The sequence below is a fragment of the Berghia stephanieae genome, chromosome 13 (genome assembly GCF_034508935.2).
Source record: "Berghia stephanieae isolate SIO BIC M18660-M18661 chromosome 13, UCSD_Bste_1.3, whole genome shotgun sequence".
NCBI classification, from domain to species: Eukaryota; Metazoa; Mollusca; class Gastropoda; order Nudibranchia; family Aeolidiidae; genus Berghia; species Berghia stephanieae.
The window spans coordinates 22,938,057-22,955,072 of NC_088372.1; the positions used below are offsets into that span (position 1 = coordinate 22,938,057).

The 17,016-nt window shown below is 34.9% G+C and overlaps 1 protein-coding gene across 1 annotated transcript in view; it reads right to left on the reverse strand.

Moving 5' to 3' along the window:
- LOC144958812 (uncharacterized) overlaps positions 1–17,016 on the reverse strand; it is a 104,015-nt gene that overhangs the window by 7,571 nt on the left and 79,428 nt on the right. Inside the window, exons 32-33 of the mRNA XM_078891027.1 lie at positions 9,984–10,169; positions 3,037–3,090 (exon numbers count right to left, since the gene is read on the reverse strand). Coding sequence (XP_078747153.1) covers positions 3,051–3,090; positions 9,984–10,169 — 226 coding nt within the window. The 3' untranslated portion in view covers positions 3,037–3,050. The remainder of the gene's footprint in view (positions 1–3,036; positions 3,091–9,983; positions 10,170–17,016) is intronic.

Here is a 17,016-nt window from a genome sequence, read left to right on the forward strand (position 1 = left end):
CCCCCCCCCACCCCCCACACACACACACACCTAATCAAGCAAACGCGCGTGCCGGTACACACACACACACACGTACACAGGGCTAAAATTAAATAGGGAAAAAGCTGACCGTACTCAAATAATATTATTACCGATTGAAGCCAACATATAATATTACCAAGGTCATTGACCTCACGAATTGGAGTCACAATAATAATAATAATACTTCGGTCAACCCCCTCCCAAACATATAATATCCGACATCAGCAGCACACACTTTGAAGAGACTAATCAGACATACAAAATGTGTGTTGATTGACCATAGGAGATGACGAAATAAGCCATAGCTCACTTTTTTTTCGCTAGAGATTTTTTTTTTTTAAATTTTCCTCGATGAGAATGCCTTGAATGTGGAATGTTAACCAATTAAGTGAAATTATTCCGCGAAAAGCGGAAGGGTAGGAGCCTCTAGGTCAAGGTTATGCTTATTGTAAATCTTCGAGACAGAAATAGCTGGTATGCTAATTTCCTATGCGATGATTTTCTGTCGCATGCCAAACTTTCCAAATGCGTCGAATCTTCCTTTTCCGCGATAGGTTTGCCATTGTAGTTGTAGACTTGACTTGAATTCCTCTTGATAAAATTGATACTAATTAAGAGGGCCATTACATAGGATGGCCTGGGATTAGAACCAAAAAAAATCTTGAACTTGAAGTTGCGACAAAGTAAAATTTGAGATGGAGAAATTAAAGTTATTCAATACTGCTCATGTACATTGAACTCGGACGTCAGGCAAAGCACCTACATCACATCAATGTGCGCCAATCGTTCACGTATATTCTTAACCACTTAAAATTCTTACTGGTAGCTTTTTTAACCAATGGAAATACTTGTTTATTTGTGATTTTTTTGTAGTCATGAGTGATAAGAACATCGACTTAAGCGACATCGACTTATGTGGAGTTTTTTTTTTATTTACTAATGTTATATAGGAAGAAGGGGGAGGGACCAAGAAAAAAAATCGACTTGGGTAAAAATCGACTTAGGCAACGTCGACGTATCCAGAGTGCACTGTATAAGCCTTAAGCTTGACTATAATATTGGAAGAAATATTCGTGACGTTACGACCACAAACACAAAAACACTTTGCATCTACACAGCCGCATGAAGTAGACACTAGATAAGACTATTAGAGTCCATTACTGTGTTTTCTTTTATCATTATGAACTGTTGACCACTTCAACTAGTTTAGTACTACACAGAAGAAACACTTTTTCTTACTCATCATTGATATATGAGATAATTTTTTTTTCCTCGTATGCAAACATTATTTTTTTTTTTTTTTTCATTTACTCTTAATTAATCATTTAAGCTGTATAAAACAAATGTAAGAATGAATGAACCATTATGTAAACCAAAACGAGCGAAAGTATAATAGCTCATTTTTTTTTACATCATCTAATTTTTTTAAGGGGGAGATTGTGGGATACCTGAGTACCCAAATATCAGTATTCGATTACGTTATTTCAAGAATAAAAAGAATCACTTCGATTCCAAAATGGCTGACTATTGTTGACGTTTTCTACTTAACAAATTATCATTAGCAATCTACAATACACCACATCCTGCACACCAAGGCTGGCTTCTTTTCCATTTCCCATTGGATTTCAAATAAAATGTGTTTTGAGTTTCTATTATCATGCATCTTCTGAACACACCCGAATCATCCGAGCTTTCATGTATAACTGTCCCCACCTCTCTCTCTCTCTCTCTCTCTCTCTCTCTCTCTCTCTCTCTCTCTCTCTCTCTCTCTCTCTCTCTCTCTCTCTCTCTCTCTCTCTAATTCTCATTATCACTTGTTCCTCGTTCCTCTTCTATCCTTCTACTTAATTGCTGAGGATTGCATACATTTTCTGAGCATCTTATGAACATATCTGCACATAGAATGGTAGATGTTACTGTCATGTATGTTAAGTTTATAATAAGTTTTATGTTTTTGAATGAAAAACATCTCCTTTTCTATTTTCATTTCCGGATTTTCCACAGGTTTATTTTGCTTCCATACCTAACCTTACCTAAAGTCTCTCGGTGCCAAGAGGAACGTAAGGCTTGGACAAAATTTCTCCAAATTAAATATCCAGAGACTGTATGGCTTGCTGTTCTCTGGGACTTCCATCTGCACTATTCCTCTACACTAACATTCTCATTCTCCATCAGAATGTTATGGGACAGTCAGGCTTTCTCTTCCCCTTAATGACCCACTCCAAGCCACACTAAGGTCTCATAGGCCTGTTCAGCAATTTTCCCTCCAAAGAATGTGAGCAGTTGTGTTTTATATTGATGAGCTTTCTTTCTCATAGTGCTTATTGTATCACACTTCTTTGCATTGAAATGCAAGACAACCTTTTCCATGGTACTTTTTTATCATCTGTATATTTCTCTATGGGGATCCCACTAGCTCAGTTGGCACAGCACTTGATTCAAAGGGACTGAGATCGTACCCAGTTGAAGTTGAGATTTTTTCATATCCACTCAACAGTGATTGGGTAACTGGATCTATTAGATCTGGTGAAAAATACTTCCAAGGGTAGCAAACATTTGCCATTGTCCATTTCACGCTGTAGAAACCAGGATAAATTCCGGCTCCATGGACCCTAAAGGTTCTGAAAAGTTTTCTATCTATTTGATACTCTCAGTTGATTTATATCACTCACAAAATTTAGATCTGAAAGTGGTTTTCCTAGCATCACCTTTATCTTGTCTGGAATGGATGTAATCATTGACTAGTGTGAATAATAACATGAAAAGATGCAGCCTTGTAATACTCTAATATTGATTTAAAATCTATTGTGAATAGCTGATATATTCTTTATGATTTTTTCGGTAATGCCATACTCATGAGGATTTTTCAAAGTATCCCTCTTTCTAAACTATCAAGTAACTTCTAGAACTTTTTAAAAATATGCACACACTTTAATAAGTTGAATTACAGTGTCTTTAGAAAAATAACTTCTAATTTGTAAAGGCCTTAAATATTTTATTATAAAGATAACTTACAGAGTCAGGGTCTCTTATCTCCCTTGAACTTGAGTTATTGTGATTGTTTCTTTGCTACAAATAAAAAGAAAACATATTGTAACATTAAAAAATTATCAGATAGGTCACATCAGCAAATTTTGCAAACAAAAATGCTCCCTTAGTATGTAGGTATTCATTTTACCTGGGCATACATCTCAAGCAAAGATAGACCTGAAATGAAAGCATGCAGTGGACTAAGACTGGAGATTGGAGTCAACATTCTAAGTATATAAACTTAATTTACCCAATTGTTGATGTCGCTGTCGTCGTCGTAGTAGTCGTAGTAGTAGTAGTAGTAGTAGTAGTAGTAGTAGTAGTAGTAGTAGTAGTAGTAGTAGTAGTAGTAGTAGTGGTGGTAGTAGTGGTGGTAGTAATAGTAGTAGTAGTAGTAGTAGTAGTAGTAGTAGTAGTAGTAGTAGTAGTAATAGTAGTAGTAGTAGTATTAATAGTAGTAGTGGTGGTAGTAGTAGTAGTAGTAGTAGTAGTAGTAGTAGTAGTAGTAGTAGTAGTAGTAGTAGTAGTAGTAGTAGTAGTAGTAGTAGTAGTAGTAGTAGTAGTAGTAGTAGTAGTAGCAGACCTGCCTACTTGAAAATGTAAAAATTTGTAAGGAGATATAAATAGTGGTTGCTATAATTTACTTTAAAATCAGCAATTTACCCTAACAAGAATTAAAGAACACTTTAAAATCTTAAAATTATGTGGCCTGGCGTCAACTTTCATATTCAATAAGGTTTAATGACTCAGAGATTTCTCATAAATTGGAGCCAATATTTCGTAATAATATGAATTTTTCATAATAGTAGGCAATACGCAGGTCTATAGTAATAGTAACATTAGCACTCACAGTAGTAGGAGTAGTAGTAGTAGTAGTAGTAGTAGTAGTAGTAGTAGTAGTAGTAGTAGTAGTAGTAGTAGCAGCAGCAGTAGCAGCAGCAGCAGTAGAAGTCGTAGTAGTAGTAGTAGTAGTAGTAGTAGTAGTAGTAGTAGTAGTAGTAGTAGTAGTAGTAGTAGCAGTAGTAATAGTAAACAAGTATGGAGGAACTGATCATGGCTGTGGGGGAGTGTGAGCAGGCAAGAGATAAAGGTTGTATAGTATTCAAATGAGCTCCAGTTTTAAGGTCAAGCAATAATGAGGTGACAGGGTGTTAAGTCTGAGTATATGTTCTGCTTCTCCATATTTTCTATGATGTTTAGTGGTGTGGCAGAACTGAAGGACGACAAATTGGATGTCATGCACTCCACGATGACTAGAACTATAAAAGTGGTAGACAATAGGTTTGGACTGCAGATGTAGGTCAAACCTGTCGCATAATCTCTTGGCAGTTTCTCCCTAATATGTTTTGTGACATTGTTTTCAAATGATTGCCTTTCCCTGCACTGATGAGAACTTAATTTACCCAATAATCTGCAAATGATACACTTGACAACTCTGGCATTTGGCTGCATTAAGGGTGGGAGCAATATCAGCTTCAAAGAAAATAACTAGTGTCAGACAAGGCTTTGAGGTATCTTCTATTCCATTTAACCATGTCATGTTTTTTGTTTTATTTGTTTTAAAGGGTTTTACGGCGCTTGCGACACATTAACGTCATATCAGCGCCAGTAAAAAGGAAGAAAATGAGATAGTAAAAAGTTCTAGAATTGCAATTAAAGCACAAAAGAAAAGGTGAGACAAAGGGGAATTGGTTCAAACAGGGAACAGATGTAGATTCCAAGAGCACACCGCCAAAGTACTTAGTTTGAGATCACCTTAAAGTCTCATCCAGACACAAGCACAGGTCCCATCTAAGAGGAATACACTCAAATGTTTACCAATCATATAATATAATATGTAAACTAAACATAATACAATGCATAACAGAGAGATGATCTACAAGGAAAAAAATATCATCTCCCAAAACTATAACTATATATTCGACTGTTTCCCTCCCAGTCAAGGAACTCCAGCAAGGTTCAGGACAAAACTAAGTAATCTCATTCCAAGACAATGACAGGAAAGCATTGGAAACGGGTATGGGGGGGGATAGAAGACACAGCATGTACCTCCCTGCCCACTATGGGAGGTCAGGATTTCCAACCATTAACCATGTCATAAATGATTGAGTAATGTGCAACACTGCAAGATACATGAATTTGTTGGATTTTCCTCTATTAAATGCAAGACGTGGTTTTCTCTCCCCTCTCCCCCCCCCCCCCCCCCCCCCCCCTTCACTCTCTCTCTCTCAAAAGAGGACAATACAAACACAATTGTGTGGTGTTCTGCAAAACTCGTCGGATGTCGGAAACTTTCAAATCACATATTATATATATTTAAATAGAAGCATCATTGCTGGACAAAATGCAATTTAAATTGTGTAATTATCTTAATTAGGCCAAAATAATTCACATTTGAAGGAAGGGGGGTCCAAAAATTTTAGAAGGAGAATATCACTTATAAAGACAAAGCATACATATTTACTACAAATTGTTCAAAATACAGTTACATTATCATCACAACAGCACTTGCACACCATATTCATACCAAAAAATAAAAATTAAAGCACTTTTGTAACACAAACCAAATATTTTGACTTTATTTCCCCCTTTTTGCCCTTCTTGATTACTTGACATGATATTTTAGGAGGAGGAGGTTTGTGTGTGGCTTCATCCTCGCTGGCCAATTGCTCTCTCAGTACTCATAGTTACTATGTCATTTGTGATATTATTTTAGTTGTCAGATATTGATATTGACTTGTAGATATCTTATATTGTAAATGATGATATAAATTTGAAAGGAAAATGCGATAGTCGCATGATTTTATTGATAACACAATATTTCACACAGGACAATAAATGGAATGTTAGACCATACTGCTTATCGCATACTCATTTTGTTAGTAGCTATGCATGTTCGTTATACTGACTCAATGGTAGCTTATATTCATGTGCACTGATTGCATTCCAAAGAGCGAACAAATGACCACCAAAAAAAATGTAATATATTGGGGTTTGGTAAAACTGGGATCTCAGCATTGAATTGAAATCCTCTACCATAGAGGCAGATTTTAGGTCAATTTTCAGGGTATTTCGCTTCAATAGAGCTCAGGAAAAAAATTAATTAAATTATCTATAAGCTTTAAACTGTAAAATCCTTTCGTGAGAAAGTAGTTGGATGGATAATAAAAACAATGAAGTGAAAAAACAAAAATCATGCGGATAACAATTTTTCACCTTTATTCGCATGTATCTCAAAATTAGCTGTGCGACATCTGACAGGTTCTGCCAAATCAGCACACAATTTTGAAATAAATAAAATGTAACATACAAATACATAATAAATAAGCAGACAAATTAAAGTTAATAAAGTTCTCACCGTGATTGTCCTGTAGAAATTGAAAGTGATTAACAATAAAACAGATTTATTGAATGTGAGAAAATTCAGTTTTGTACTAAAAATTATTTATCTCCTGATTTACTGCAAAAACAAATAAAATTATAGCATCCATTCATTAAAAAATTCAGTCTCGAGACCCCTTTTTAAATTACTTATAGAGAAGAGAAAAAGAAGATTGATAAAGAGATTTGCATCATTGTTTTTTTAAGCTTATGATTGCACTTAGCTATACATAAAAAACTTGCTTGCACTTTATCTAACCCCCGAGAAGTTTTGCACTAAACAATCAAAGGATATTATTAAAATATGAAATAAGCAGTCAGGAAATTTGACGAGTGATTTTTATTTTGTTAAAAGCACAGGTCGTGAATCCTCTCATAAAAAAGTGAATTTTAATTCCTTTAAATCAAATATGAAACCTTGTCTTATCAAACTATACTATAAATAAGTACAGTCAAATAATCCTGTCAAACTTAAATTCTCAGTGAGATTTAGCATAATCAGAGAGAAATTTCCATCGCATGATTTTGGGCCAGTGAATTGCTGACTACTGAAAAAAAAGAGATTAAGAGGAGATGGATGCAACATTTTAACAAACTTTTAAATATACAGGAACCAAAAAACAACTTCACGAAGTGTAAATTAATAAACTCAGTGTTCCTATTAAAGGTATAAATGGTAACCTAATGAGAGTATATTTTTATTGTCTTTTGTGATTAAGTTACGGTTACTGCTAGTTCTTATTTCTGCTTATTTGTCAAGTGCCATCATCTTTTTCTTCTTTATATAAACTCATAGACCTATAGCGCAAAGAAACACAAGAGAGAGTTTCCTGACATGTGTTAAATTGAAAGTGACGGCACCATGGAATTCAGGGCTAACCACATTCTAAGAGAGTAATCATTTGCCTTTCCCTTCTGCATATAGCTCAGCAACAACTATTTCTACACCTTCAAATTCATTACTTATATAAAGCACTCTCAATCCCTCCTCTTTATTCTTCTTGTTTTCTTTGTGTATCAAATAAATGCCAGAAGTTTATACTGAATATTTTCATTCCAAGTAATTCTATTTGAAAATACAGTATAATAAATCAGCTGTTTTTTTAACTTCCCTAATATTGCTTTCTTTTTTTTTTTTTTGGAACTGTTGTGTGCTCAGAGCCCTCTGTCCATTTAAGAGAAGATGTGCGGTTTTAATATTTATCATTATTATTTAAATATCGCTCTTCATTGCTGTTATGAATAATAGGCTGTATTGCCAATGGATATAAATGAGATAGTGTTAATAATTATGATGATGATGATGATGATGATGATGATGATGACAATATAATAATAATAATAATAATAATAATAATAATAATAATAATAATGATAATGATAATGATAATGATAATAATAATGATAATAATAATGATAATATAATATGATAATAATAATGATAATAATAATGATAATAATAATGATATATAATAATAATAATAATAATAATAATAATAATAATAATAATAATATAATAAATAATAATAATAATAATAATAATAATAAATAATAATAATGATACTACTACTACTACTACTAATAATAATAATCATAATTTAAAAAATAATAATGATGATAATGATGATGATAGTGATACTAATAATAATAATAGCGGTAATAAAAATAATATTATTAATATTAATAATAGGATAATAATAATAATAATAGCCTAGCTCTTCGGTGAACGTAGTGTGGGCTAATGCATTTTTTGAGTTATTAAGTGGGTTTCAGCTATATTATTGTGCACGCATTATCCTTCTTGTTTTCTTTCTTTACCTTTGATTTAAATTTTGTTTGAGGTGTCCGTATGCAGCATAATTGATGCTTTATTAAATGACCACGTTTTACTTTGTTTGATAATTCTATTAACAAATGTTTGATTATCATGTCTTTAAATTGCAATTCAATTAGTTGTAATCACTTTTAAACCGATAAGCCTCTTAAAAGTCCTAATACAGCCGGTAAATTTTACTAAAGGTAAATAAGGAGAAAAAATGGGTTTAAAAAAAACCCTTTTATAACCAGGTCCCTGTCATACAAGGGTTCCGCTGTATTTTAATTGACTTTATTTGGTATAGATCTAATGGTATGTCTATAATTCCAATCCCGTGTTCAGGGTTGCTATTTAAGCCCTAGTCTGTGCTTCATGATGAATTAACCATCCCAATTGTTCAAATGTGCATCTCTTTTCTGAAAACTATTTTAGTAGTAGGATATACAGGCAGATTCCCATGATTATGGTTATTAAAAAAGCGAGAATGGATAATCTTTATTAACGACTAGCAAATGTTTAGGCTTGAAAATAAGATGCTATCACTCTGAACCAGAAGATCAGTTGCATAATGTACAGTGGAACTTCCCGATTACGACACCTCCGAATAGCGACAACCTCCTGATAACGACATTGACCCGTGGTCCCGATTTTTTTTCTATTAAAGATCAGTTTAAAAAAACCCTCCAAATAACAACGCACTTTTTGATAAAACCTCTGAATAACGACATCATTTTGGCGATTTTCAGCAGTTTTCGTAGATCTGATACTAAAAATACTGAGTATGAGTACTCAAAGTTTATAAAAACGATTCCTGCTTGAACCAATGATAAAGCAGCTTTTGAAACCAATGAGAACGCAGCTTTTTTTTGACGAATCTTGGCTGATATGCATTAATAAAAACCAAGGTATAAATATAAGTGTAAGCAAGTGAATACAAAATCTTGGAAAATGTGATATTATGTGGTGATAGAATTAGTAGTAGTAGTAGTAGTAGTAGTAGCAGTAGCAGTAGTAGTAGTAGTAGTAGTAGTAGTAGTAGTAGTAGTAGTTAGTAGTAGTATAGTAGTAGGTAGTAGTAGTAGTATAGTAGTAGTAAGTAGTGTAGTTTAGTAGTAGTAGTTAGCAGTAGTAGTATATGTTTTTGTGGGAGGAGGAGGAGAATTTTAACTAACTCGCAGCGTCCGAATTACCTGTTTTTGTTTGTTTTAAAGGGTTTTACAGCGCTTGTGACACATCTATGTCATATCAGCGCCAGTAAAAAGGAAGAATATTGGATAGTAAAAAACATTCTAGATTTACAATTGAAATGACATAAGAAAAAGTAAGACGAAAGGGAATGGTTTAAATAGGGAACAGATGTAGATTCCATGAGCACACTATCAGTGTACTCAGTTCAGATCACCTAAAAGTCTCATCCAGACACACGCACAAGAACCCTCTAAGAGGAATACACTACAATGTTTTGTTTGTTTTGTCAATGTTAATAAAAACTGGTCCCCCGGGCCTTACCACGCCCACTTTGTCCGCCATCTTGGAAACCTGTAAATAACGACACCTCCGGATAAAGACATGAAAACTCGGTCCCGTGGCATGTCGTTATCGGGAGGTTCCAATGTATGCACTTCCAAGGAACCAGTATTTTAACATCACAGTTGTTCCATATTATCCTTATTTACACCAAAGTTAAGATTTAAAAAATTACAGCATAGAGGTCTCCTGATTCTATTCCACTTACCCCAAAGATTCTGAAGATCCTAAATGATGATATGATGGAGGTATTGTCTCTTTAGAATATGGAGGATTCTTTAGTATTCCAGTAGGAATGATTTTCTCAAGACTTGGACGATTTCCACATACCCGAAAAGTAGAAGGTATCAATAGTTTATTCCAATTTGGACCATATGTGATCTCAGGGTTGCACCTGAAATAAAATATTCTTTCATAAGGCAGAGTATTTTATCCCCCAAAGTTAAAGAAAATAAAATTAAATATAAACATTTACAAAGCAGATTTCAATGGATTCACCAATGTGCTTCACAATCCTTCCTTCTTCAACAGTCAGCCAAATTGAGCCAAATTTTCATTTAATTTAAAATGCAAGTCACCTATATTTTTGTAACATGCCTTGCCAGCAAAGCCAAATTTTCACTTAAACTGCCGGTCACCTATATTTTTATAACATGCCTAGCAGCAAGCGATCTTTATGAACTCTCAATATTTTAGTATTGTATCACATGTACTTGGCCTGGAATTTTATACACAATTATGAAATTACTGTGCTTCTATTTTGACCTAGTTTTATTTATATTCATCATGTTTTCTTTTTTATCAAGATTTAGAATGAATTAAATAATTTAAGTGATCACCAGACATTTTTATTGTTTACATTTAGTATTCTGAGATTTGTCTTTGCTGTGCTTTTAACCAGATTGTTATACAGTCATAATAGCTAGGGGAATTAGGGACACAAAACCCCCGAATTGTGCAAATTAGTGATGAAAGCATGATTTTTTAATGAAAAAAAGTTCATGCTCTAAGGTTTAAATTGTGATATAGAACCACTTTCTCATTACTCCAAGAGCTGAGATATCAGCAATTTAAATCGTGTAAAAATTCACGGTGGCGATGAAACTTGCCGCCTTCACAACGACATTTTGCTTTGGTGTCAAAAGGTCACAGACTATGTCATCGGTACCGAGTACACATGTACATTGTTGCTTAAATCAAAATCGGAAGTATAACTTATCATTTATTCATAACATACAAGGGAGCGTTCACATATTACGTCATCAAAAATTTGCCCTTTTTAGACCCCCCCCCCCTCCCCCAAGTCATCACTTGTCATCATTGACCTGACCCCCCCCCTCCCCCAACAGATGATGACGTCATCTAATTTAATAAAAACTAAAAGATAACTTTAATTTCACAATATTTATTATTCATTTTTCAAACCATAAACATTGATTATCAACGTTTGATAAAACACATTCAGACATTTTATTAATTTCAGAAACTGTTGATAATATATGTTTTACGATACAATGGGGACATAAAATTTAAATTTGCAAAGATAAAATCTAACAAACATTATTTAAATTAGGCTACTTGGTGCAGGTGCTATTAAAAAAATTTCAGAAAGTGTAATTTAAAATAGTATAGGAGGCAAATTATTTTATAGCATAATAGTCTTTTAGTGGAATGAATTTCTGTTTCAATTTCCAAACATAAAATTAATTGATTCAAAAATGTTTCTGCCTTGGACCAAATCAAATGATTGATGAAGAAAACTTTTCAGAATCAAAACTGAATGGTAGCAAGCAGTTTGAGCAGTTCAATCGGTTTTGATGATTCCATCATTTAATTAATTTTCCACCTTTTTGCTAATTTATTTGGAATGCCATTTTTGAAGCTCTTGCATTTAATAAAATAGGCCTAATTTGCCTATGTTTTGATGACATCATCTTGGGTCTGACCCCCCCCCCCCCCCTCCCCCATGTCAACACATGTCAACATTTGGTAGACCCCCCCTCCCCCCCTAGCTGATGACGTAATATGTGAACGCTCCCCAACCTATCAAATTCATTTATTTACCAAGAGAGTAACATAATTTTCAAAAGTATTTATTTTTAATCCAAAAGTATACCAATTTGGTTATTTCAAATTTTACCGGCATTGGAATGCGGAACATGAGATTGTGAAGTCAAAGAAATCAAAGTTTTGGTGGTCAAATACGAAAACGAAAAAAAAAAAAAAAAGATTTTTTTCCCTCTCATATCTTTTATACATTCAGATAGCTTTCAAAGAGTAGAATTTTTGTTTTCTTAATGTCTTATTAAATTAGAATTATTTGAAAATAACAGACGCCCGCTCATGTGAAGATATCTATAAACAATGCATCGCATTCTGCGGTTGCTAGTTGTGTCGTCTGCTTTCGGTCGGCAAGGTCACGAAACGGTGTCGACTTGAAATCTGTCGCCTTTTACCCACATAATAATAATAATAATAATCATCGTCATCATCATTAGCAGCATACCGAGCACCTAGATATCGCTTAAGCCTCAATTTTATGTGTCACACTAATTCAATACAGTTATGTTATTATTGTGGTTTGCGTAATAATATGGTTCAACTCAAATTTCAGGTTGAAAATGTCCGTATCATCATCTTCTTTAACATGACCGTCATGAACCACCTCAATCCCATCACCAACAATCTCGTGATCAAGTCACTTAACCCATTAAATCATGGCATTGACAATGTACTACATCTTGTACTAACTACTAACAATTATATAATGGCAAAGTGCAGTATTGAGGTGGATTGGTCAAAATGATTTATTTGTCAAGAGGTAAAACAAGTAAAAATTAGAATGTCCAGCTCTGTCAAAGCGGAAATATTGTGGTCAATGGTATGTGCCGTTTGTAGCGTAGTGTTCTACCAGCTATGGTGTTAAGACTTTTAACGGATTAGCAAATGATAGTGACAAGCTAGATTTGTCTGTTGAAGACCGCTCTGAGGATACATTGGAGGTCCTGAAGCAAAATGATTCCAAATGGCACAAATTCTGTCGCTCTTGATATACGGCCACAAAAAATCAGAAGACACGCTGTGAAAAATGAGAAATCACAAGAAAACTTGTCAAATTATCCCGATCTAGACAATCTCTCATCATCCCACTGTCCAAGGAGGCAGAATATGCATTTTCCCTCAGATGACGTTATCACAAGAAATAGGACACATTGTATGCTTTGCAACAATATCATGAAGCTTTCCTCCATTCAATAATGACAAAAGACATGAATGAAAATATCCGCGTGGCTGCAGAAGTTATAAACGATGTCCAGATTCTCTCCTTATTCTCAAATGGCGATTTGATTGCGCTGGGAATTCATTGTCAGAAGATTTGTCATGTCCGTTTTATGAACTTAAAAAAATGCTAAATATTACCAAAACAAACAAAGTTCTAGTTTTGCTGTTGCTAAAATTGTTTCTTCTTCTTCCTCTTCCTCTTCAAGCTGAAACTTCCTCGTGGAAGGCTCAGCAGCCGCATACCCAGTTGTTTTACTGGGAGTAATCCAAATTGTTCATAAGTCGTATAGTTGAGGGCAGAAACGAGTGATTGTGGCAAAATAAATTTGCCAGGTTTCCTCTTGTTCTGTTGGAGGCCGTGTAATGACACCTGACCTGGTTTTTCTGACCTTTGTAAAATACATTTAGTTAATTCTTCTCTCTCCTTTCCTTCAATGGTTCCAAATGGGGTGTCATATGACTTTGATTTGTTTGAGGATTTTGTTGAACGAATTTTATAGGTTTTTTAAATTGATTCTATTTGCCTAATTTCGGAGGTGTGATTGGGATCCCATACCTTACCGCTTTACTCCAGTGTTGGTCTAACATAAACGTTATAGCATTTCTCTTTTATGGTTACTTTGTAGCCGAAGAGGTTTCTTCTCAAGAATTCCAGGGTGGAATTTGCCTTCCTGCATATGTTTGTAATGTGGTCTTTCCAGGTCAGGCGATTGTTTATCGTTACTCCGTGATATTATGCTTTGGTGACGTCTTCTATTGTGTTGTTGTGTATTGTGTATTATCTTTCTTTTGTTGGTAATTTTCTGGAATCAAGGTCCCGATGAAGAATTTCTGAGTCTTTCTTATTCCTTATTGCTCTGTATCCGCAAATGGTCTCAGTTGAGTTCCTAGCGACAATCTTTCAGGCAAATCATTGATGTAGATAAGGAACAAGAGGGGATCCAGTACGGTACCCAGGGACACACCTGTAGTACTGGAGCTGAGTCTGACATTGCTCTTTCAGTTGTTTACGATTAGTGAGAAAATCCATTATCCAGTCTTGTGTGTTACTCATGATTCCATATCTCCGCAGTTTAGTAGCCAGAGTATGGTAATTGACTTTATCAAATGATTTACTAAAGTCTAATGATAAAGCATCTGTTTGGAGTTGTTTATTCATGTTTTCTGTTAGGTTGTTCCAAGTTGTTATTCGTTGTATTTCACAAAAGCGCTCCTTTCTGGAGCCATGCTATATATAAAACATTCAAGTAGAGAGAGAGAGAGAGAGAGAGAGAGAGAGAGAGAGAGAGAAGAGAGCAGAAAAGAGAGAGAGAGAGAAGAGAAGAGGAGAGAGAGAGAGAGAGAGAGAGAGCCCATAAATTGTCAGAATTAATCAAGATGTATAGCAAAGAATGCTGTGAAAGAGGTTGCACCCAGTCGTATGTTCACCCAATTAGGTTCAGAGAAAGACTCCAGCCGGTCCTACCAGGCCTCGACAGCTAACCTCAGGAAAGGAAACATTTTTAGCCTTCAATAAGACAACATATGGTTTTCTTGAACACACTGCCATGGAAAAAGCTGACAACGAGGTGTTAGCTTATCTTGCGCCGTTAAAATAATTCAAAGAGATCAAGATAAACTAGAAAAGGCTGCTGTTGACTGTTGAATTCTCTCAAGCCTCCCAAGTCAAGCCTCCCAAGAAAAATGTGTTCCACAGTCATTTGTCTAATTAATTTGATTTTTGTTGGATCCTAATCATCTAGGAATGTTAATATACGTCACCAAGAAAGTCTTTCATTTTCGAAATTAATAGTTACCACCATCACCATCACTACCACTATCACCACCACCACCTCATCATCACCATACTCATCATCATCATCAACATTATCATCATCATCATTATCATCATCTTCTTCTTCATCATCCCCGCAACCACGATTACCACCACCTCATCATCATCCCCACCACCATTATCAATACTACTATCTCCATAATCACCTCATCATCATCATCATCATAATCATGATCATCACTACCACCACCACCACCACCACCATCATCAACATCATTCTGATCATCATCATCATCATCATCATCATCATCACAACCAAGATCACCACCACCACCACCTCATCAACATCATCATCATCACCATTATCACTACTATTATCACCACAATCACCTCATCATCATCATCATCATTATCACCAACATCACTTCCACCATCATCTTCACCACGATGATGACCAACACAACACAAGTAAAACTATCACCAGCACCATCTCCTCCTCTCCCACCACCCCCCTTCCAGTTCTCATAATAAAGCTATACTACCGGCCCATACGGTCCTATATCACATAAAGTCACATTTTTAACAATGATAATTATTTAAGCCAAAATAATCAACCGCTTACACGGGATAAAAATAATATATTTTTAAAGCGCCGAATTGTCAACAAATATTTCATAGATTACGCCCCTTTGTTTTAATATAGCTCATATAGGCGGATTTTCATCTCCCCATTTTACACTGTTAGAGGAATTTCTCAACGTGGTTCTACATCAACATCGATTAATAGTGGTCTCAAGTTACTTTGTACCAAATTTGGTGCTTTCATCACTAATTTGCACAATTTTACCCTAATTCCCCTAGCTATAAAGTTTTTTAGCCATACAAATGACAATAGAGTCGAATCAGGTAATTGGAACATTGCTTTATCGAAACAGTCACTGTCACTTAATTGGAACGATTTGTCTGTGACAGGATTTTTTTCTATACTTAATTCTACTAGTTAATTGGAACGCAGGGCAGTTAATTAGAACTATTTTAGACATTACTCAAACGTTCTAAGAAACTCACTTTTACAAGAAATGAAAAAGATAAATATCCTCATTAAGATAAACAAAAAAGGGGAGTTTTTTAAAAGGGTTTTACGGCACTTGCAACACATTTAGGTCATATCAGTGCCAGTAAAAAGGAAGAAAATGAGATAGTAAAAAAGTTCTAGAATTACAATTAAAGCACTCAATAAAAGGTAAGACAAAGGGTAATTGGGTCAAGTAGGGAATTCCAATAGCTCAATATCAGTGTACTTAGTTTGAGATCACGTAAAAGTCTCATCCAGACACAAGCATAGGTCCTCACTAAGAGGATCACACCCAAATGTTTATAAATCATTATATATCTAAAACAACAAAAACCATGTAACATAACAGAGAGATGATTTACAAAGAAGAAATATCATCTCCCAAAACAATAGCTATACATCTGACTGCTTCCTCCCAGTCAAAGACTCTGGCCTGAGCTAGGACAAAACCATTCCAAGACAAAGACAGAAAGCAACTCAGAAAACAGATAAAGAGGTATAAAAGACACACTAAGTGATCTTCCTGCCCACTATGGGAGGTCAGGAACCCCACCAACTTTAATTGCCATTTTGTGACAGAAATACAAATATAACCTCAGCGCTCAAAGAGTTAAGAGATGCAAATGGAAACATAATCATGAGCAATGATGCTATTTTAAATCAATGGGCACAGTATATAAAAAAATCTTTATGCAGACGTTGGCAGGGACACGGCCCCCAAAGGTTTGCCAGATAATGGTAATGGTAAAACAATCATGACAGATGAAGTAGAGGCTGCTTGCAAATGAAGAAATGAAGAAAGGAAAAGCCGTTGGACAGGATAACATTTCAATTGAGCTTTTGGGTGCACTGGACGATGTAGGAATAGACATAATGACAAAAGTTTATAATTTTATAATATGATCTACAACAAAGGCATCATACCAAATGAGCTGAGACAGTCCGTCTTTATCACAATAAACAAAATCAAGATTTATCTTTTCACCTAACTAGCAAAGGGGAAACCATCAAACAAGTTAAAACATCTTGGCGCAACAATCACGAACAATGCTAGAGATTTTGCAGAAATAAAACAAAAAATTGCAATCGCTAAAAACACATTCCACAATC